This window comes from Megalops cyprinoides, chromosome 17 (assembly GCF_013368585.1).
Source record: "Megalops cyprinoides isolate fMegCyp1 chromosome 17, fMegCyp1.pri, whole genome shotgun sequence".
Lineage (NCBI taxonomy): Eukaryota > Metazoa > Chordata > Actinopteri > Elopiformes > Megalopidae > Megalops > Megalops cyprinoides.
In genome coordinates, this window is record NC_050599.1 from 22,040,242 (window position 1) to 22,061,377 (window position 21,136).

General features: G+C 47.3%; 2 protein-coding genes across 2 annotated transcripts in view; both read right to left on the reverse strand.

The window, feature by feature from the left end:
- Nucleotides 1-12,331, reverse strand: part of LOC118792585 (ras and Rab interactor 3-like) — a 17,471-nt gene extending 5,140 nt beyond the window's left edge. Inside the window, exons 1-7 of the mRNA XM_036550465.1 lie at nucleotides 12,265-12,331; nucleotides 11,782-12,011; nucleotides 8,499-9,276; nucleotides 8,014-8,128; nucleotides 4,601-4,673; nucleotides 4,035-4,126; nucleotides 1,984-3,633 (exon numbers count right to left, since the gene is read on the reverse strand). Coding sequence (XP_036406358.1) covers nucleotides 1,984-3,633; nucleotides 4,035-4,126; nucleotides 4,601-4,673; nucleotides 8,014-8,128; nucleotides 8,499-9,276; nucleotides 11,782-12,011; nucleotides 12,265-12,276 — 2,950 coding nt within the window. The 5' untranslated portion in view covers nucleotides 12,277-12,331. The remainder of the gene's footprint in view (nucleotides 1-1,983; nucleotides 3,634-4,034; nucleotides 4,127-4,600; nucleotides 4,674-8,013; nucleotides 8,129-8,498; nucleotides 9,277-11,781; nucleotides 12,012-12,264) is intronic.
- Nucleotides 12,332-16,951: 4,620 nt separating this feature from the next.
- Nucleotides 16,952-21,136, reverse strand: part of slc24a4b (solute carrier family 24 member 4b) — a 35,843-nt gene continuing 31,658 nt past the window's right edge. Inside the window, exons 11-17 of the mRNA XM_036549829.1 lie at nucleotides 20,760-20,929; nucleotides 19,364-19,505; nucleotides 18,750-18,916; nucleotides 18,528-18,642; nucleotides 18,121-18,233; nucleotides 17,659-17,724; nucleotides 16,952-17,543 (exon numbers count right to left, since the gene is read on the reverse strand). Of these exons, the coding sequence (XP_036405722.1) occupies nucleotides 17,391-17,543; nucleotides 17,659-17,724; nucleotides 18,121-18,233; nucleotides 18,528-18,642; nucleotides 18,750-18,916; nucleotides 19,364-19,505; nucleotides 20,760-20,929 (926 nt within the window). The 3' untranslated portion in view covers nucleotides 16,952-17,390. The remainder of the gene's footprint in view (nucleotides 17,544-17,658; nucleotides 17,725-18,120; nucleotides 18,234-18,527; nucleotides 18,643-18,749; nucleotides 18,917-19,363; nucleotides 19,506-20,759; nucleotides 20,930-21,136) is intronic.

Here is a 21,136-nt window from a genome sequence, read left to right on the forward strand (position 1 = left end):
CAGACTACAATAAAGAACAGAATGTGAAGGACAGCTTTCCCATATCCCTGACAAAACTCTTTGATTTGCAAAATATTTAATTGTTAAGTTGATAAATGTCTTTCTGAGGATCTGTCTTTCCAGTTACCAGTAATTCATTGTGAGTGACTGAACTCATGCCAGCCAAATGCATCTGAACAGGTTAATTGTCCAGTTGCATTTTTCATTGCCTTTACTTGTATGGTGTCATAATCGTATAACGTGTAACAGCCAACAACTGGTTAATGAGCCGTGCCTATTTGATTGGCCCGTGGTTAGATGCAGGTGTGTGGCTGCAGAGTGCACTTTCAGCGGTTTAGCTGTGTGCTTAGGCTAGGTCCTGTTTTTGTTGGTTTTGAAAATAAATTCCTGTGTTTTTGTAAATTTTATTTCTTCTATTCAGCTTTTTTGTGTGAAGCGTAGGCCAGCTTCTCCACAAACAACAGTGATGCCAAATATTCAAAAGATCTACCTTCCCCAAACTCTTTAGGTTCTGTGAAGCAAGGACAGAGCTTTCTTTCAAATTAAAGAGGAATCCAATTTCTCAGTACAACAGATAAAGTGTCTCTGGCAGAGTGTAGAGGTCACGTAGAAGTCTCTAAAAGTTTCTAAAAGTACCAACACTCTCTTCTGGTACTCTTTTACTATAATAAGGAAACAGAGAGATGTTACTGTTGTTGATTTGTTAGGTCTGTAGAGGGCACTCGGCAGTCTTGTTGCCAAATTTAGACATTTCAGTAATGTTTATGCAAAGACATTGTTAGATTCGCCAAGTAGTGGTTATTACACTGGCCAACTTGAAGAAAACATGCAAAATAAGCAACAGTTTTCCTTTGAATAACTACCAATCCAACCCATATCAGCATCTGTCTACATGCAACACCTTTTGAAGGGCAAGCTGGAGGCGTTTGGTATGACAACAAAAAAAAGTTGTTTGGGATTGTAAGTAAAGCTACAATCCATCTCCTATCCAGTTTGCTTGTCTGTCACACAGAAGGAAGTTGAGAAGGAACAGCTCCAATCTGAATACCAGTATTTAACATTTCCTTAATAAATCTATTAATACTCACAAAAGGAGTACAAATTCTTTTTTCAGGCTCCCCTTGCACTGACGGTGAAGTAGTATAGATCACCACAAAACAACAGCCTTAAAAGCATCTCAGAAAAGCATTTATCTCATGTTCTTTCAGCAACAAGCAATCTGATCATAACTCAAATAAACAATGCCAAATATGCATTATTTCATAAATCATCACACTTGAATTTAGCTGCGATTCTACCATCACACACAATAAGTGGAAACTGAAAAATGATCAGATGTACAGGGGTACAATAACGAATCCTGTGCGGTGAGCTGGATTTGTTTTTGATCAAAGGAGATGACAAGGAAAGAAAAAAAGAAAGACAAAGCAAGAAGTTCTGAAACGTAAGACAAAGGCACCCGGCTATTGAATAATTTAAACGAATGGAATGGTGTTTTCACTCCTCTGGTCTGAGAGACATCATTATTTCCCATTACGAGATGGAAGGGTGAGACAGAAGACGAAGGAGAGCTGGCGTTTAATGGGGTCTGTCTCAGTGTCAGAGGGTGACCTGAACTGGAGGGTTTAGGTAGAGATGAAGAGACAAAGCTGATAGTTGCAGAAGGAACAATAACCATAACAGTGAACATCTGGTTATTGTATGTTTGTTTACCATCTACTCTCTCAGTTAAGAGAAAAATTGTCACCATTGCTATTTTTAGTATTGGTTCTCAGGATATGTCATTTAGGAATTTATTTTGTGTACTGTGCTTTCTATGGACTGTTGTTTATGATTTGGAATATCTTGAATATCATGCTAGGGAAGCAAATTGACTTGAACTGAATTAAACTGAATTCGAGTCCAGTCAAGCTGAGTCAAGTCAAATCGTATCATTTGTGTGTGCCGTGTGATAGCTGTTGAGCGTGAGCAGGGGTGCCATACCGAGCTTTTCCTCAGGGTAAACAGCAGGCTCCAGCAGCACCTGCAGCTCGGCGCTCTGGATCAGGTAGTTCTTCAGCTGGGTCATCATGAGCCGGATCTCCTGCAGCATCTCGGTGCTGGAGGTGTGCTTCTGCATGGTCTCAAGGGTGAAGGCGCGGTAGTCCCGCACCAGGTTGCCGAAGTAGGACTCGCGGTCGCGGCCGAGCTCCACCAGCCGCTTCTTCAGCTTGTTGTCTACACTCATGAAGCTGGTGAAGACGCTGGAGAGGCTGGCGATGGAGAGGCGCGGCTTGGCCTTGTCCAGGACGCCGGCGGGGCTCCGCTTCACGGTCGCCGCGGCGCCGCCCGGTGCGTCGGTCTCCTCCTCCGTGCTGCTGGTGGAGTAGGAGTCGTGGTCAAGGGGCGGCGCCCGGCCCTCGGGGGCGTAGAGGGAAACGTCCGTGCCCCTCAGGTCCACCACCGGGACGGAGCGCCGAAGTGGCGTCGGGGTGCCGGAGGGCTGAGGGGCGCACTCAGACGGGGCACTCTCGGCGTCCTCTTCAGGGATGCCCGTGTCCTCAGACAGCAGCGAGGGTATGATCTGAGACGGCCTTTTCTTCCGGGGAGGAGGGACTGGGCGGGGTTTTTTCACTGAGGAGGCATTCACGGGGGTGTCCATGTTGACTTCGCTCATAGCCGTCTCAGGAGGAGCGCTCACCTCCTGTGGTGCACCTTGTTCTCCAGCAGGGGGCGCCTCGGCTGTAGACGGGTCGTCGATGCAGATCAGCGTGGCGACGGCCACCGTGTCCTGCTTCCCGTCCTCTTTCGATGCAGCGTCGCACTCTTCCTCGGGGGCCGCCTCCTCCGGCTGCTTCTCAGAGGGCCTGCGGCGGGGGGGCACGGGCGGGACGCGTCTCTGCGGGAGGGACTGCGGCCCCGACTGCACAGCCGAACCTGATCTCTCAGGGCTGCTTTTCGGTGACTGAGCAGGTGGACCCGATCTGCCTGAACTGTTCTTCGCTGACTGCACGGCTGGACCTGATTTGTCAGAACCGGTCTTCAGTGACTGCACAGGTGGACCTGATTTGTCAGAACTGGTCTTCAGTGATTGCACAGGTGGACCTGATCTGTCAGAGCCACTCTTCGGTAACTGCGCAGCTGGACCTGTACTTTCAGAGCTGCCCTTCGGTAACTGTGCAGATGGACAAGCTATATCTGAGCTGTCCTGCTGAGCTTGGGGGGACTGTTTACCGCTGTTGCCATTTACTTCCTGTTTCACCTTCCCTGTGCTTGTCAGGGTCGGGGGGCTGGGGGCACACACAGGAGCTAAGGGAAGAGGGGGCCCGTCTGCTTTGTCTTTTGGTTGCTTGGCTGCCATTGCCAGCTCCTCGGAGGGGTGGGGCCGTGGGGGGAGGGGAGGCGGCCTCTTGTACCGGGGCTGGGCCTGGCCAGGCGTGGTCAGGCTCTGGCTCCTGACCATGGGAGTGGCCTGCGGCTGGCTATTGCAGTACTCCTCGATGAAGATGGGGTTGACGTACCAGAGCCTGTCATTCCCCATGGAGAGCTCGATCTCGCACGAGTTGGTGTGGTTTTGGGCGTGGCTCTGGTCGGCTCTCTTTGTGCAGCCCCTCCCCTCGTCTGAGCACCGGTTCAAGGAGGAGCCCCAGAAATCTGCACAGGAAAGACAGGAGAGGTCAAAGCCTCAACCCTATGGCAGCCCTCTTCCTCTGTTCTTCTGCCTACTTGGTGAGAGAAAGTCTCTACGAGAGAGTGTATGCCATTGTTTCTGCTCAGCAAACATCCTTATCTAAAGCGAACTGCATAACTTGCAACTTTTACTTGTTATCTGTGTATAAAGCTGGGTAATTACTGAGGCAATTTGGGTTAAGTACCCAGCCCTAGGGTGTAACAGCAGTACCATACCAGGCAGTCGAATCAGCAGCCTTTGGAGCTCTGTGACTTATCACTATATCACACCTCTGTCACACAGCGGCCCTGTCAACTCAAACTGCACACCAGATCCATACAGCCAGGGACCTCAAGTGGAAGTGCAGAGATGACCACGCCCTTACCGGAGCCCAGGTTTGAGATCATCTCCATGTCCTCATACTTCGTTGCTTGGACGATCACCTGCGGTAACCTCAGGGTGAACGGCAGAATGTCTCTGAGTGGATGCAAACAAGGAGGACAAGGGAGATGGTTATGCTGTTAATAGCTCCTATCTTGGGCGACACAAAAATTGCTGAATTATAGAGGCTGTTTCCTGGAGTATGCGCGCACGTGTGCCTGTGTGTGTGTGTGTGTGATATCCCTTCAGTGGGCTCAATAGCTGTGGTGTGGAACATTGGTGAGGGTTTGGTACACCATGACACTCTCAGAGGCCATATTCCCCAGGACCAGAGCCAAGTACCTCAGAAATCTACTCATGTACCCCATTGATTGAGGAGAAAATAAATCTCTAAACTGGCCAAAAAAAAAAAAAAAATAGTGCGTAGGTAGCTGAGATGTGTTTATTGAATTCTGTTGAAGACGACGTTGCCAGAAATGGTGCTCCTTAAAATTTCTTTGAGAGGGTCTAACTGCGTCTGCAGACGGCATTGTGGAGCAGCGGTCGCTGCAGAGGTGAGGTCTATCTTACCGGCTGACGCAGTAGAAGGCGATGAGCTTGAAGATGTCGTCAAAGACCAATACTGAGCCCTCAAGATAGATCACTGCGCAGAGAAGGGGGGGGGGGGGGGGGGGGGGGGGGGGGGGGGGGGGGGGGGCAGCAGGGGATGAAAAAAGAGAGACAGAGAGAGAGAAAGAGAGAGAGAGAGCAAAAGACAGTGAGAGGGTGGAGTCAGAGTCTGCTGATCAAAGCTCAGAGTAGAATTATCAACCTAATCTGACCAACCGTAGCTCAGAGCGGATTTACTCATGCAGCATCTTGTTCACACTTCCTGTGTATGAGATGGTGATGTGCATTACCGTGATAACATTGCGCACATCGCTGGTGCCTGGTGGCTTCAGATATTGAGGCAGTTTGGGTTAGGGGGGCCCAGCAGCATTATCGGCGTTGATATAATTCCTAGATGTTGTGTTTGTGTGAGCTGTGAACGTGTGTCTGTCTGCATGCGTGTCCCGACAGCACAACAGTCATACTGCTTGCATCATTCTTACTTGGAACTGTAGCTCAGTGCTGATTAATGATAAAGCACCTTGTACCCTTTTTTTATTAATATCTGCATACCATGAAATATTTTGCTCATATACTATGAATATTTTAACAATGACCTATGGGGAGCTGTGAATATAACACCGGCTGCAGACAGGAAGCAATGCATACACGCAGAGATGATGTCAGAGAGACAGTGTAAACTGGGAGTGGCTGTGTAATCTCAGAGGTACACAAGTAACGTCCACAATTACCACTCTGACCTTCACCATGAAAGTATCTTTCAAAAATGATTAAGGAGAGCAGGGAGGGAGCCAATACTAATGATGTTTTTTTTTTCCTCCAGCACCTGCATGCGCAATAAGTGTCTTTGTATTTACTCTGTATTTAATCTATGACCTTGACAGACTGGTAAGAATGGTAATTATCGGGTCCGGCCGGGTAGGGAGGACGGCCTGGCTGTGAGAATGTTCTTTTCTCTGGCGTTGAAAAAGGTCACATGCAGCATGGCGCTGCTCTGATATCCTGCCAGTCAAGCGCTGCGTGGTAGCCTCTGGCTTCTTACTTGAACGCCATTAAATTACTTCACTCAATTCTGTGGAGCTTCTTGATATTCCCTTCCAACACACACACACACACACACACACACACACATACACACACACACACACACACACACACACACACACACACGCAAACATTATTTGTTTGATGTCCAATCACATTTTCTTTTGTTTTTATATATTTCTTTTAACCACTTGTAACTATTAAATATTGGCGTAAGGTAAAGAAATAGAACGTTGGAGAAAGTGGTGGATTTGTGGGAACTACGCTCACTCAGCAAATGCTAAGGAAGTGACCACATCATTTTCCTAGTGTAGTTATGTATGCTGAACTCTTTCTTAGTTTAAACAGACTGCTGCTTGCTCACCAGAGGCATAAGAGTAACCACTGAAAGCTTCTCTGGATATCCACTAGCCTGGCAATAATGGAAAGAGAAGAGACTTTTTTGTTGTTGTAATGTTGCATTTAACCTCACCTACTATTGATGAAGTGATGGCAAGAATCAAATAATTCTGAAAGCAGCTTGCCACATAACACAGTTGCTTTTTAGCAGCTGTTTTGTTAGCAAGCTAGACAGTTACTCTGCTGTAGATAACAGAAATGTGAGGAAGAAAAAAATGTGTGCTTATTTTGAAAACATTAAATATCTTACCTCCCTTGCCACCAGTAGTATCAAATTAACAGACTCATATGTCGGAGAAATTGTACATAATGTTCTGTTATCCTAGGCAATTTTCGTATCTAGCCTAACTTTCTCTCCCGCACACACTGCCAATCCTATTGGCACATTCGCTTCCAAAATGACATCACAAAGGACTGGCAGTCACACGAGCCCCCCAGGAGGCGAGTCTTCAGAAACAGAGGTTTTAATCCATTAAGAAATCATTTCCAGCTCAGGCATTCTTTTGAAAAAAAAAGGAAAAAAGAATGAATTGCAATCATTGGCAGATTGAACCTGACAAGGGAGACAATGCTTCCCACATGCCTCCTGGTGAGCAAGCCAGCTGCCTGCTGCTGGAGGGCAATGCTTACACTCGGTAACTAGCTGTTAATACAAGAATAGTTTATTATAGCATTATGTGCTCTATTATGCTTAAAACAAATATCTTAAATTTGTGTTAAATTTAAACTTCACCAGGAGGGCCCGACTCCCTTTTCCCCCTCCCCTCCAGAAGCACATTCACACCGCATACACAAAGCGTGCGCGGATGTCTCCATCAGTGCGGCTCTCGCTGTGTATTATTTCATATTTACATTTCAATGGAAACTGTGACAGCACAAAGGCAGGGGTGACATTGACTGACACCCTCAGATTTCCCTTTTGTGCTCCCCTGCTTTTCAAAGGGCAGAGAATGAAAGTTGGACAGCAGGCTGCGCTGCGGGATATGCCACTGCCAGCTCTCGCCTCCCCTCGGCGGAGACGTCTCGGCGGGTACGTGGGCTCCGGCGGCAGGCGCTTGCAGACTCAGGGGAAAGGTAAGCCTGGGTGAATGAAATATGCATGCTTTCCCCATTCGCTGAGTGAGTTGTTTGGGCTGACAGACACAGCGGGACGGAGTTCTTGTCCGGTATTTTGCTGGGTTTTGCTTTCCCGTTTCCCTGGCCCAAACACAGTCTTTTTCCCTGAGTGCTGTGTCTCGCTGAAGGCAGAGCTTCCTCTAGCACCGCTGCCCCAACCTCAAACTTACACCAAACACAACGCAGCTTTATGTGTAGGATGTAGTTCTGCCCTATACTCAACTCTGCTATATACATAATTCTGCCCAAAACAGTCTTGCTCCTTCCGGACTGTTGCCCGTCTAATAGATATGCAAATGTAGTTTCAGCTCCACCCCCCCCCCCCCCCCCTTCACAAAATCTGTATTGAAAAAAGGTCAATGAACAACTCCAATGACACATCCAAACTGGCGACTGCGTCAGAAGGTACAGTTCGCGCACACATACCAAACATTCTCACAGGTGTAGGCAAATATGCAGTTAAGCATAACAAAAGGACTTGTGCCCACACATTAGTGTGAGAGCAGCGTCTTTGTGTGGGAAGAGATGTCCTTTTTAATCCCTGGTGACTGAGCTCAGCTCCAGTCTCGTTAATGACAGTGACACAGGGCCAGACTCGCTCGCTCTCTCTCAGCGCCCATGGCAGTGAAACAGGAAGTCCTTTGAACTCTTGATGAGCTCTTGAGCAGGAAGTCTGTGGTCAAGGTTTCTTTTCCCACAGTGGACAGGGGCCACAGAGGCATGCTACCTCTGCATCACCGTGTACTGTCTCATGCACTTCGGCTCTGCAGACCTGCAAGCGCATGGCAAATGCAGAAAAAACAGGTCCTACTCACATGACTTCTCCTCCTTGATGAGCAGATCTTGTACTTGTGGTGCCCCCTCCTGGTCAGGGAGCCGAACTGACAGGACCATCTTCTTCAGTATGGGGTTCTTCCTCACCAGGAAGATCTGAAACAAAGAAAGTTAAACACCATTTTGATTTACCAAATCACTGCTCAAAGTGAAACAGAAGTTTCTCTACAACACAGCTAAGAACACATGCTGACAAAATGCGGATTGCAATCTAGATAAGACCTGCATGTTGTTATAGGACTTGATTGAAAGTGTACATCTTTATAAAGCTCTGAAATATGAGACTTAAAAGAAAAAGAAAGACTTTCTTAAGAACAAAGTGTTCACACATTCTTTAAAAGAAAACAGTGCCAACTGTCTTCTGAATTTTACAAAGCTTTACTTTATGTCTTCATGTAGCATTCTGTGTGTGTGTATCTTTGTAAGAATGGTGAAATTGGCTTTGAGCATGAACAAAGTAACTCACCCCGGGTGTCTCTCTCTGCAGAGTTGAATTGGCTCGCTCCGGTCCCATACCCAGCTGCAACCAAACAGGGCAGGTTTTGATAAGCTTCTCCAGGACACTGATTCCCGGGTTTGGGGAGCGCATGAGGCCGAAAGGTGAAGTGGGTGGGGAAAAGGGGCCAGGGCTAGGGGAGGAGGCAGGGCCTGGGCTGGAGATGGAATTGGAGACAGAGCCTGGGGAAGGAGATGTTATGGAGCTTGGCGTGGGGGGAGAGACGGGGCTTGGTGCGGAGGAAGAGGCTGGGCCTTGGGTAGCGGAGGATGCGGAGTCAGGGGTAATGGAGGAGGTCGGGTCAGGGGTTGTGGAGGAGTCAGGGTTAGGGGTAGTGGAGTCAGGGGTGGAGCAAGAGGCAGGGCCTGGGGTGAGGGGGAGTGCGGGGGCTGCCAAGGGGCCTGGAGAAGAGGAAGACATGAGATCTTGGGGAGAGGGAGGAGTAGTGTCTGAGAGGGAGGGGGGCTTGCGGCCTTTAAGGAAGAAGGGAATTGAGGGTGACGTGGAGGAGGGTTTAGGGGCTGGTGGGGGAGGCGTTGGGGAATAGGGTTTGGGACCTTGTGGGGAAGGTGGTACGGAGTAGGGTTTAGGACCAGGAGGGGATGGTGGCATGGAGAAGGGTTTGGGCCCTTTGGTCGAGGAGAGTGTGGATGGTGGTGCAGGTTCTTGGGGGGAAGAAGGTGTGAGTCCTTGGGATAAGGTGGTTTTGATCCCCAGTCTGGAGGGTGAGTGGGGTTCAGGAGTCACCCTGTGGAGAGACAATCATCAGCCAGTCACTGCTTTGCTTCTACCTCATAACTCACTGTGGGATTACCCTACACGGGTGCACCAGATAGTCCTAATAGTTACCTATGGGGTTACCATCCTGCGATATACAATGCAACCTCACCATCACACTATAGCCGAATCTCACGTTAGATTGCTTTCACACATCAAACACCTAAACCCCAAAAGCTCTCCTGCACTGCCTTGATGCAGCACGCAGCTGAATGAAAACATACACAGCGGAATTACCTTCGAACAAAACAGGGCTTAATCACACAGCACATCACCTTAGCATAACTCTGAAACCTAAAAAGGTGACAGCACACTGCGCAACTACCTATACGACACATCACCATAGCACAACACACACAGCTCAAATGGCACACAGTCCAATTACCTTCACGCAACGCAAGACACATCCTCAAAGTACAGCGACACAAAACTCACATATCAACCAGCACACTGTAGAATTTACCTTTGTGCAATGCACGGCCCAAGCTAACAGTGCGTCGCTACATCGTCAACATGCTGTTACGTGTCCACTTCTCATTGTGCAGCTGAACACCCTGTTCTACCTGTAACACACTGCTCAAAGCCCAACACATGGTACCACAACTCAGCGAGCTGTTGCACAGCATAGGACCCTACAACCTGCTGGATTGATTTATTTGCATCCTATTCTACTCATCATCATATTTTTTGCATCCAGTAACACATGTTCCCTGTTGCTCCACACACCGCTGCATCCCTGACAGCTCCACATACACTCAGAACAGCAAACAACAGTTTAGTTTAGTATTGCAATTGGATGGTCTGCAGCCATTTCTCATTAACAAAATGACCAAAAAGGTGTGTCCAAAAATTGGCGCCACTGAGAACACCACTGTCAAAACAACAGGACCTTTTCCTGTGTTAAAATCACCCTAACTAAACTTTTCTATTTGACGAAAAGGAAGTAAATATACTTCAAAGTTCTGCTCACAGAGATGTATGTGAGTACAAGTGTATTCACATTTAATCATGAGTATTAGTTACATGTGCTCAAAGCATAGAAAACTTTTTTGAATTAAGTCTGGACTTACACAGTTTTGCAAGTTTGCCATATTTTAGCACAGATAATATTACTTTTTCAGCAATAATTCATGTAAGCAATAAAAAAAGGTTTTGTTCATTTTTTGCATTTATTATTAACATGTTGGTTGAGAGTTTATATCTGTCACATGAAATTATTACAAGGCTGCTAGTCACATAGCAACCATTTTAAATCCATTTTTAAACAAAATCACAAGTCACTGAAACTTTCAAATCAAAATACACTGGAGCCCAACAGGAATGTGTGAGGAATAATTAAAGATCCCGATCAAGTCGTTTGAATTGCAAAGTTATGTCACAAATGAGGACAGCTTGACATCTTAATAAAAGCGTAGGCAGTCCTGTTTTGAAGCCAGATGATTGAGATTGTTCTTTAAGTTTTTGATTTAATGAAGTATACCCAAGGTATGGGTCAAAAGTAGAAAAATAACTTCTTTCCTCAACTTATTTCGGATATATGGTCAGGTGTTGTCAAAGAAATCATACCAAACATAAAATTCAGTTTGAAAACAGACATTAACGGACTTTCAGCTGAACGTTGTGTTTCACAAAGAATTGATGTCTTTGTAAGTAATTTCATTATTCTGACAGCTAAAAGTATAATACCCTCTTTAACAGAATTTCTCTTTTTGCTTTCTTTCAGCGTAGTTGTCCATTCTCTGAGAATAACGAGGTTGGAAAAATGTGCATCGCCCCAAAGGATGGCTTTACAAATGACCCCGTTCAAAAATTGTCACACAATGCTATCTCAAGCACAATAAAGTCAAGGCATAAAAATGACCACTGAATTATAATGTAAATTAAGTAGATTTTGCTGTAATCTACTTCTCTTATGCATTATACATTTAAGTTTATGGTCTCATAGAAGAAAGAGGCCAAGTAATTTCTATGAAATTCATTAAAATGTTCACACAGTTACACCAGAGAAAAGCAAGCCTTTAGTATGAATACTGGTTCTCACATTTCTTTATGTGGGTGTGCAGAAAATGTTGATTTCAGATTTTTCTGCACTTGGCAACAGTTCTCCTTAAGCTTCCCTGACATTTGTAAAAGTCATTTTAAAAGCTATGTAAAAAGATGTGGGGAAAGTGGACATCACCACATAAAATGCAAAGTACAAACTGACTATGTTTATGTTAGCCGTGTCAGCCTTTGGGTAGTTAGATGAAACAGAAGAATTTGTGAAATAAACTTGCAGTTGAGGACACAGCAATACATGCAATGGAAAATGTTTTTTTTTTCTTGAAAGGAGTGACTAATACTAAAAAAATTAAGATGGAAATTTCTAAGGCTGCTTCCCTCTCCCTGAGGAAGAGAGACAGTAAGTTTCCAGGCCACGAACACCGCCTGGAACTCTAAACTTCTGCTTGTGCCTGGAAAAAGAGCTCAAACCTACCCTGAAGACGGGCCCGTTTCCTGAGCGATAACAGCTGACTTCATCATTCTGATGCTCATCTGGGCAGAGGGACCCTCCGCGTCTCGCTCCTCACAGCTCCGCGTCACGCACGTCTCCGCCGCCTCAGTGCCCGCCTCGGGCGGCGGCTCGAGTCCATTCCTCTCTCTCAGTCTCTTCCCTCCGTCCACTTCTCCCTCTCTGGTGCTTTCCAGACCTGTTCCGTACCGAAACTGAGGAGGGAACGCAGACCAAAAACAACCCGATGTGAAGCGCAGGAAAGACTGCTCTTTCTTGCGTTTGCTCAACTTCCTGTGTTTATGTCGACGGCGGTGTTGTCAGGAAGAGGTTGTCCAGGGTGGTCAGCCAGCTCGTCTCCGGCCTCCCCCTCCCCCCCTCCTCTCTCTCTCTGCGCTCAGTCTCCCCTCCCCTCCCGCCCCCAGTCCCCACTCTCACACAGTTCGGCCTCCCCGCCAGCCCACTCACAGCTGGGGTCATTCAGGTCAGGACAGCAGGTCTGGAAGTCCTCAGATGCTCTTCCCTTGCTCCTCCCATGGTCCCCACCTTCGGTCTTTCACACCGTCGAAGCATGAGGAAAAAGTTTCTGATTCTTCTTGCGAGAGGCTGCCATGGGAGGACTGAGCATGTGCGCTCTTCACTCTAAACCCCCACCCCCCTCCCTCCATCACCACCACCACCCCTCCCCCCCTTCCTGTCTGAAGTTAAACGGATCCAGATGTACTGGTCCGGAATGCGAGGCCGTGTGCCTCTCTGCTGGTGCTGAACGACAACACCTATACCCTCCCTCCACCTTCCGAATAACTCCTCAGCTCCCCGGGCAGAGGAATGTCCATCTGTCCTCAGATTCCTCATTCTGTCCTTTTAAACCTATAAAAATGAGAAGCAGCAGCTGATCCTCTGAGGGGCAATGCGCCTGCCTCTTGTGTTCATCTCTGTGTGTTTATTCAATGCTACACAGCACAGCTTTGGTTTGCAGCTGGTTACACAGGCCAGCTGTAAAGAGACTGAAACACATTTCCCCTGTTACTGGAGTGTGACAGAATTTGCAGCAAGATGAGTGTATGTGGTGACAGGGTAGGGGGGGGGGGGTTGTTGTCTGTTCATTCAGCAGTAGCAGATCACACCTACATGTAATATGAGGATATCTTAGTGTTCCTCTCCGATTGCGAAATGAGGAGAGACAGCCTCAAAGCAAAGCAACTGCATAAGCCATTACATTCGCGTGCTGCCCTTCAGAAACCAGGCATACTTACCAGTGTCTGAACACCTAATGTTTTGATGTGTTTAAAAAGAACTCAATGAACACCATGGACCAGTATGGCATTCCTCTGTAATTGGCGAGCTCATTTTTGTCCTCATTTTGGAGATTATACATCCGAAAGTCAATTGCACTGTTTCATGGCCCTTTCCTCATCACATCTCATTACTGACTCATCACTCCCTCCCCATATAAAGCCTGCCCACTTCCTACCTCCCACAAACATTTTCCTCACGGGCGGAAATAGGCCATAGCCCTACAGCCACAGGTTAACCCTGTATTTCCATGTAAGTCCATAAATGCAGATTCATGTAGAAATCCCCAGTCCTGGCGGTGTCATGCTAACAATGTTCTGATATACTGTACACTTATATCAACATTGACTCAACTAATAAACTCCCTGTGTACAGGTACCACACACCCCCTCCCACCCCACCAAATACCACAAACACCCATGGCAAGGTGCAAGAGTGTAGCGTTAAAAGTACAGCAGAGGCTAAAGAAATAATGAAACATTTAGAAATGGCATTTAATTTGTAATTTTACATCCCATAATCAACGATTCATATAACAATGTACAGGAATTCTTTCTGCCATGTTCAGTTTTTTATGTTTATTGCTTTACAGTAAAATGTATTAGTTGGATATGCCCATTGATAGCAAGACAATACATTCATATTAAGTTATACACAGATGTCTTCAGTTTGTTTCATAGTTACTTTTTTTTTTTTTTTTTTCCATTAAATATCTATAATCTTATTTGTTTTGACAAATGACCCAACATCACATTGCGCTCACAGTGCATTAGGTCGCCTTCATTTCAAGAGAACACACCCCTCTCCATGTTTGTGTGTGTGTGCGCGTGCATTTGTGTCTGCCTATACACCCACGGTCCGTACAATCAGTAATTGCAGAGCTTCAGTATCCATGGCGTCTGATTGCAGTATGCTGTATGCAGTAAATATCCAGTGAAATATTACATTGTGTACAGATGGGAGGGAACACCGCGGTGGCGTTACCAACTGTCACTCTCAGCATATAGCAATGAGGACGTGACCACACAGGCAAGCAAAGAGTACCAGAACAACCTAGATGAAATTAGGTGTGGGGGGGTTAAAAAAAAAAAAAAAAAAAAACTTACAGAATTCACAACTGAATAAAGCTGCACATGCCAGCCCCCACACCCCCTCCCCCCACCCAGGGGTTCCATGTGAGCGTGTAATATATTTACAATTCAAAAATAGGATTCCTTTTCTTTATGAACACGCAACACAGATATACATGGTCAAATAGTAAAAAAAAAAAAAAAGAAATTTGTCAAAATATACAGAACATATTAGAAAAAAAAACATTGCTCCCGACCCTTTCAGATCTGCAGTGGTATGCATGTAAAATTCTACCAAGTATCAGCATGTATTCTATCAAGTATCCATTAAACAACCTCAATGTACTGGGTCTGCTCCTTAACATATATAGAATACTCCCGATGAATATATATATCTAAATTTTGGACTTTATATTTCAAACATATCATTTACAGGCATGCTGGCTCTGTGACAATTCAACAAGGACATCTAAACATTGAATGGCACCAGAGAATGTGTTAGGGGGAAAAAAAAGACTGCTGAGAGCATAGTGCAGTGGAGTAGGAATTTCACAGACAGGCTGGGTGCAAGCGTCAATGTTAAAGCTGTTAAAACGGAAAACAAGACCAAGAGAGTGGGGGGGGGGGGGTTGGCATTCCATACAATTAGAACAGCCTGTGGGACATGTGTGGTCACCTCCTAAGTACACAGCAGTTGAACTCTACTATATTAGCAGCTTTAGGGCAAAGGACCCTGTGATTAGACCTCTTTCCATTACAGAGAATGAGTACAGCTGAGAGGAGTGAACTCTCTGAGGCCGGTCTGTTTCTGACCCTCACCCGTTACTGTTGGTACCTTGGGTACAAGAGACTAATGCCCCAGTGTTTCTCTTGTGGTGAGAAACGGTCAAATGGTGAAACTGGAAAGTCCTCCTGGTGCAGATCCCAGATCAGCAACATTCACTGGTCTTTATCAGTGTTTGTGAGCCTTTGTGTGCGCTCCAGTTGGCCAGCCGTTTCTTCCACGAAGAGGTTTCACATTATAAAGTTGAAGTCAGCCGGGTCTATGCGAAAACAAACGTGGTCTGTTCCCTGAAAAGAACTGTAAACTCACCAAGCACTACACAGAGATAATAACCACAGACACACAACAGTAGAATCCAGTTTTGTGCATGTGTGTGTGATTGTACGCGCACATGCATGTGAGAGTGTGTACTTGTTCATCGGCTTCAGGAATGAAGGGGGGGGGGGGGGGGGGGTGTTTCTGTCTAGCGGACGCAATGCCCACTGACCTGATCTGCTCCCGTTGAGATATTGCATATGCTTCCACTGTTACTCTCTCAATTCAACAGTTACACAAGAACATGCCCTATTCAATACCCAGCCTCTTTCAGCCCATTGTCATCCAGAACCAAGATTCCGGAGGTGTTTTTGCATGAAGTAAAATGTCTGCAGTATAATTTGTAGCTGCCAGATTGGGAGGTGGGCAGGAACAGCCTCAAAGCAGAGGACTCCATGAAGCCCCTGGACTCTCCTGTGTCATCAAAGTCCCATCATGCATTGCAGACACATTAAATCCAAATGGTTCATGGCTGTGCTTTTGGTGGCCAAGGAGCAGACATGAATTACGGAATGCGAAGAAGCTGGCAGAAGATCCAGTGCACCCTCAAGCTAACAGCATGTACCTGCAGATTCAGTAGCCCCCCCCCCCCCCCCCCCCCCCTCCCCTCACCCACAGCTCACAGAAGGAAGCACTGTTTCAAATGAGAGGACAACCAGTTAAAGTGCAAATATTTACAAATAATTCATGAAGAGATGCTTCTGGGACCCCTGCAATTTGCTGCCTCTGCAGGGGATGGTGGACCCTCTCAGGTGGTTGTGCGTTCTCTGCATGGGTCCCCCCCCCCCCTGTCGCTCGGCAACAACACAGGAAAGATCGCAGGGGTCTCAGAAGTATAAACACATCGCATTCACGCCTCGGCGCGTTTGATTAGTCACATTTCGGATCTCGGGCTGGGATCCCTGAGGTGTGACACCGGGTGGCCCCTCCCTCTCTCCGCCCAGGCCAATCACTTCCCGGGTCGGAGGGGGGAGCCTCCCCCCGGTGCCTTAGCGTCCTTGTCAGAAGTGTTGTGCAAGTCAACAGGAAGTGAAATACCCGTCTCTGAATGGACACGCTGAACTTCAGCAAACCACTAACCAGCAGACTCCTCGTCCTCTTCACTATCATCTGCCCCCTTGAGCTAGAATTTGCTCCCCTTGGAGAGTGACATCGACCCACCAGGCTAAATCTTTTCTTCTGCTGTCCACTCAAGAGACAAATCCAGTGGGTGACCAAACTCCAAAGACAAAAAGGTACGGCACACAGCCATATTGCGCTTCACGATGGCCTTATTTTTAGAACAGTTTTGTATGCATCAGTGCCTTTGCAGCCATCTCTTACTGCTGGGACAGTCCCCGCCCCTGGGCGGGCAACCCCCTCCCTACCCTGAGGGTCATAAGCCCACTGCCCTCTCCCTATTGCACCACAGGCAGAAAAAAATAACTGGAATGTTTCCCAAATTCAATGCATAACAACCATTTAAAAAGCCAGTTTCTATGGTGTAGTTTGTTCTCCCAGCACAGTTTTTTATCACTTCATGTTTTCAAAGAGAATAAATTCAGAGAAAAATACTGTGTACATTGTGCAATACTCAACAGATACAGATATGTTTTGAGCCGTCAGTTTTAGGGGTGCGCTCAGCACCGAGCCACCCAGCCTCAGATGCAGTCATTCCTTAAAAACTGACCGATAGTAAAGGTGGAACTACGGGCAGCAGTGGAGTGCAGAGGCAAGAGCGCCCTCTGCTGGAGAGATGCACACAAGACAGCCACAATGAGGTGGACAGCTCATCTGCCTGGCTTTGTCGGGAGGGGGTTCCCGGGGAAGAAGAGAGCTGCCATGGAGAAGTTTGTGTCCCCCGGGGCGGAAGAAGAGGAAGTGGTGAAGGTCCAGTTATATCAATCGTGGAGTTTCAGTAGGGGGGTAGGGGGAGGAGAGCCCGTCCTGCAAGTCCATAGGCTCCAGCGGGACAAACAAAACTCTTCCTGTCCAAGAGAAGGTGCGAGGGATAAGCTAAATGGGGGAGACACTGAAAGTGAGGGACAGGACTGGCATGAGAGAGCAGAGTGGGCCTGGGAGGACAGTGAGCAGGGTCGGGGAGGGGTGGGGTTGGGTTACAGCCCGCAGAGCGAATTCGGAGCCTTAGCCTACAGTTCCTCCTGGCACATGGGCAGGTTGACGAAGGTGAAGACGTTGTACTCGATCATGATGGAGAAGCAGAGGAATATGGCGTACAGCACCAGCACATACATGCCCAGCTTGAAGTCCAGCTTCCACTTGTTCAAATGGATCCCCAGAACCTGCCAGGAGAGGGGAAGAGTGGGGGGGGGGGGCAGAGCATTAGAGGTGAAACACACACACACACACACACACACACACACACACACAGCACAGGCTGCTGGATGGAGTACTTACAGTGAGAGTCACTGAGCCCAGCAGTAATATAACAGAGTACAGCAGCCCCCGGCTGTTGATCTGCACCTGCAGGACAGACACAGGCCTTTAGTTCCCCTTGCATGACAGTGAACCATTCTGAAGCAGAGCTCTCCAATGGACTTTACTCTGGCACAGGATGGTCACAGGGATCACAGTAAAAGAAGTGATCTCACAGACTGGAGGGAGTCGTAGGCTTTGAGAAAACTTGCTAAATTTCAAACCATAGTAGCATATGTGACCATCGGAACACAGTCACTCTACTCTGAGAAAAGGCTCCAGAGACTTCAAAATACAGGATTAGGCACCCCCCTCCCTTAGGCACCCGAAGGGTTTTTTGAAACTTGTTCTTTTCCCAGTCCCCCCAAGTGAACCCTCAGATGTTAGACATGGAAGGTTTTGAACACAGCGCTCCTGGAGGTGCTGAAGGAGAGTAGTCCTTACCTTTGAGCCACAGCTGACAGCTATGGTCTGTATTGCCCATGGCAGGCCCAGCCCAACCAGGATGTCAAAAACATTGCTGCCGATGGTGTTGGAAACAGCCATGTCCCCAAGGCCTGAAGAGAAACGCTTTACTGCAATATTCAACTGCCCCTGATACAGAGTCCCAAGCTAACCACAATGGCTGTGACACATGGCAGAATGTGGTTTAACCAGCCCAGATACACAAGCAGAGAATATACCCTGGGTAGATTCAACACACATGCACTTTACAGTAAAGCCCAATAACTTCACACATACAGACACAAAGCAAAAAATAGAGCACCATGCTCTTGATTTCTACCACAAACAGTATTGCAGGGTTTCTATTTGTGTGCTAAGCTGCGCTGAGAGGAAACCTTGAGTGGTACCTTGTCGAGCAACGATGAGGCTGGCTATACAGTCCGGAACGCTGGTGCCTGCTGCCAGGAAGGTTATACCCATGATCACGTCCGGGATTCCCAGAGTGTAGCCAATTATGGTCACCTGCATAACACATACACACACACACACGCACGCACGCACTTGTTAGGGTTACACGTGACCAGGTTATTTACACAAACGCACAGGCACATCCACATGCAGCAACTCACCATCCACACCATCAAGTAGGAGAAGACGGCGATCCACAGCGTGGAGAGGAGAAAGGCCAGCATGAAGAACTTCTCCCAGCGCGGCTTGGCGCAGTTGGGCACGGTGAAGTACAGCAGTACCAGAATAGGCCAGGAGATGAGCCACTTCAGTTTGTTCATGATGCCCCCTGCAGGAACAACAGAGAACAGCAGCTAATGTCAGAGGCATTTGATCAAATCTCATTACAGTGCAAGCTACTGCGTCAGTCCTCCAAGATATGCTTTTTGTGTGTGTCGGCAACAGTCTGCATATGTGGCAACCGCAGCCAGCAAAAGGACAAAATCAACACTGCTGCAATGCTCAAATATTAGTGTTCATTTCTGTACACAAGACAAGAATTGAATTCCAAAGTAATGCATCATTCCTACTTTCTCTATTTGTTTATACAAATAGAGCATGACTTGGGAGCTTTTTTCCTGTTTTCCTGTATAGGAGCACAACAGTAATATTTAGGTTCTACTTCTTTTTCCATCCACCATGGACACATGTGACCACTGTCAGAGAGCCTTGTCCAAGGCAAGTCATAGCAGTTCTTCCTCTAAAGAGCTCTCTCGTGCACACCGTAGCCTCCCACCTGGCAACTTGAAGGGGGAGGACACCTCGCCCTCCTCCTCCTCGGTCGCTTTGTCCTCCGGGACATTCCCGTTCTCGATGTCAGGCTTGCCATCCACCACCACGCTGTCCACCCCGTTGGCAGCCTGGACCAGCTTCTGCCGCTGCTCGCCAAAGGGCATTGCAGAGGAGAGGGAGATAAATTAGACCTGGCAGACACGGGCGAATCCGGACAGAGGATGGGGAGAGCAAAGACTTATGGGTGACAGGTGTGTTTAAAATTAGCCTCATAATGCACCCATATGCCCTCTTCTGCCCCCAACCTCATGCTGCCCACTGCAGTTACATTTGTTTTAACACTTGACTGTTATAAAATTTTCTTATGTGCAGATAGCAGCTGGGTGGCCTTGGTACTCAGGTCCTGCAATGACTCCAGTCTATCCTATCCCACCCCACACCACCCACACCAAACCACCAAAGTACCTAAATCCTACTATCAAACACAGCATATCGGGCTGGGCGATATAACCGTCGCAATACATCGAATAGCTATTTTTAGCGCAACAGCTATCCCCGGTATGTGGCGTTCGGTTTCTTCCCGTATTGTTTTCCCTTTAGTCATACCTGATGCAGGAGCACACCTCCAGTTTTCCAAGGCCATGTGAAATGCTTCTGGAGGAAAAAACGTCACTCGTATCTATTCAATGTTGATATCACAGCAATAGCACCATGCTGTTTCCATGCGGTAGATAGAAACACATGGTTACAAAGATAGAGTGAAAACATATACTAGGTGTTTTTCAAAGCTAATAGGTAAGTTAGCCAACACATAGATACAAGTGATATTTTTCTGCCCCGGAACAGTGGCAGCGGGTGAGCTGGAAACAGGGGAAGCCCAAACACTAACTTTAAATCTATCATTACTTTCAACCCTAACAATCCTTGTTAATTAAATAATGATAGATCTAAAGGTAGTGTTCAGGCTTCCCCCGTTTCCAGCTCACCCACCGCCACTGCCCCGGAAGCATTTCACTGAACTTTGGTGTGCTCTTGCATCAGGTATAACTAAAGGGAAAAAAATACGGGAAGAAATGTAACGCCACATACCAGGAATAGCTGCTATTGCGCTAATAATAGCTATTCAATATATCGCAACGGCTATATCACCCAGCCCTAACAGCATATGAACATTTCACCTTGCCACCCCCTCCACATGCACAGACATCAGACCTGATATTGGCTGTCACCATCAACCAATCAACTTACTCTGAATTCTAACCCTCAACCTCTGTGTAAATGCTGGATGCAGGTTTACGATCAGGGGTGGAGGGCAGAACTGTAAACCCCAACGCTGAGTGTAAAAGCCGGGCACAGACTGATGATTGGCTGTGGGGATGGACTCCACGCGTACACTGTACCTCCGTGATGATGAGGCGACTGGCCATGCGGAGGCGGGTCTTGGGGCCGAAGTGGTTGGTGATCATGACGCGAAGGCCGGCCTCTGGGAAGCGGAACTTGGGCGGGCTGGAGCTCATGATCTCGTCCACCATGACCACCGAGCCTCGAGTGCAAGACTTACTGGGCTTCACTGGGGACCAGAGACACTGTCAAACACCCGGAGTCACACAAAATGCATACAGACTAGTGCACGTGCTTGCAAAAAAAACACAGTATGAGTACAGCACGCATATCAATCCACTACATGCTTAAACAAATTAGGTCTGTTCTCTCTTTCTCGCAGACACCAGTTATGTGCAGTTAAAAACTTCTATTCTTCTTCCATTTTGTCCTGAGC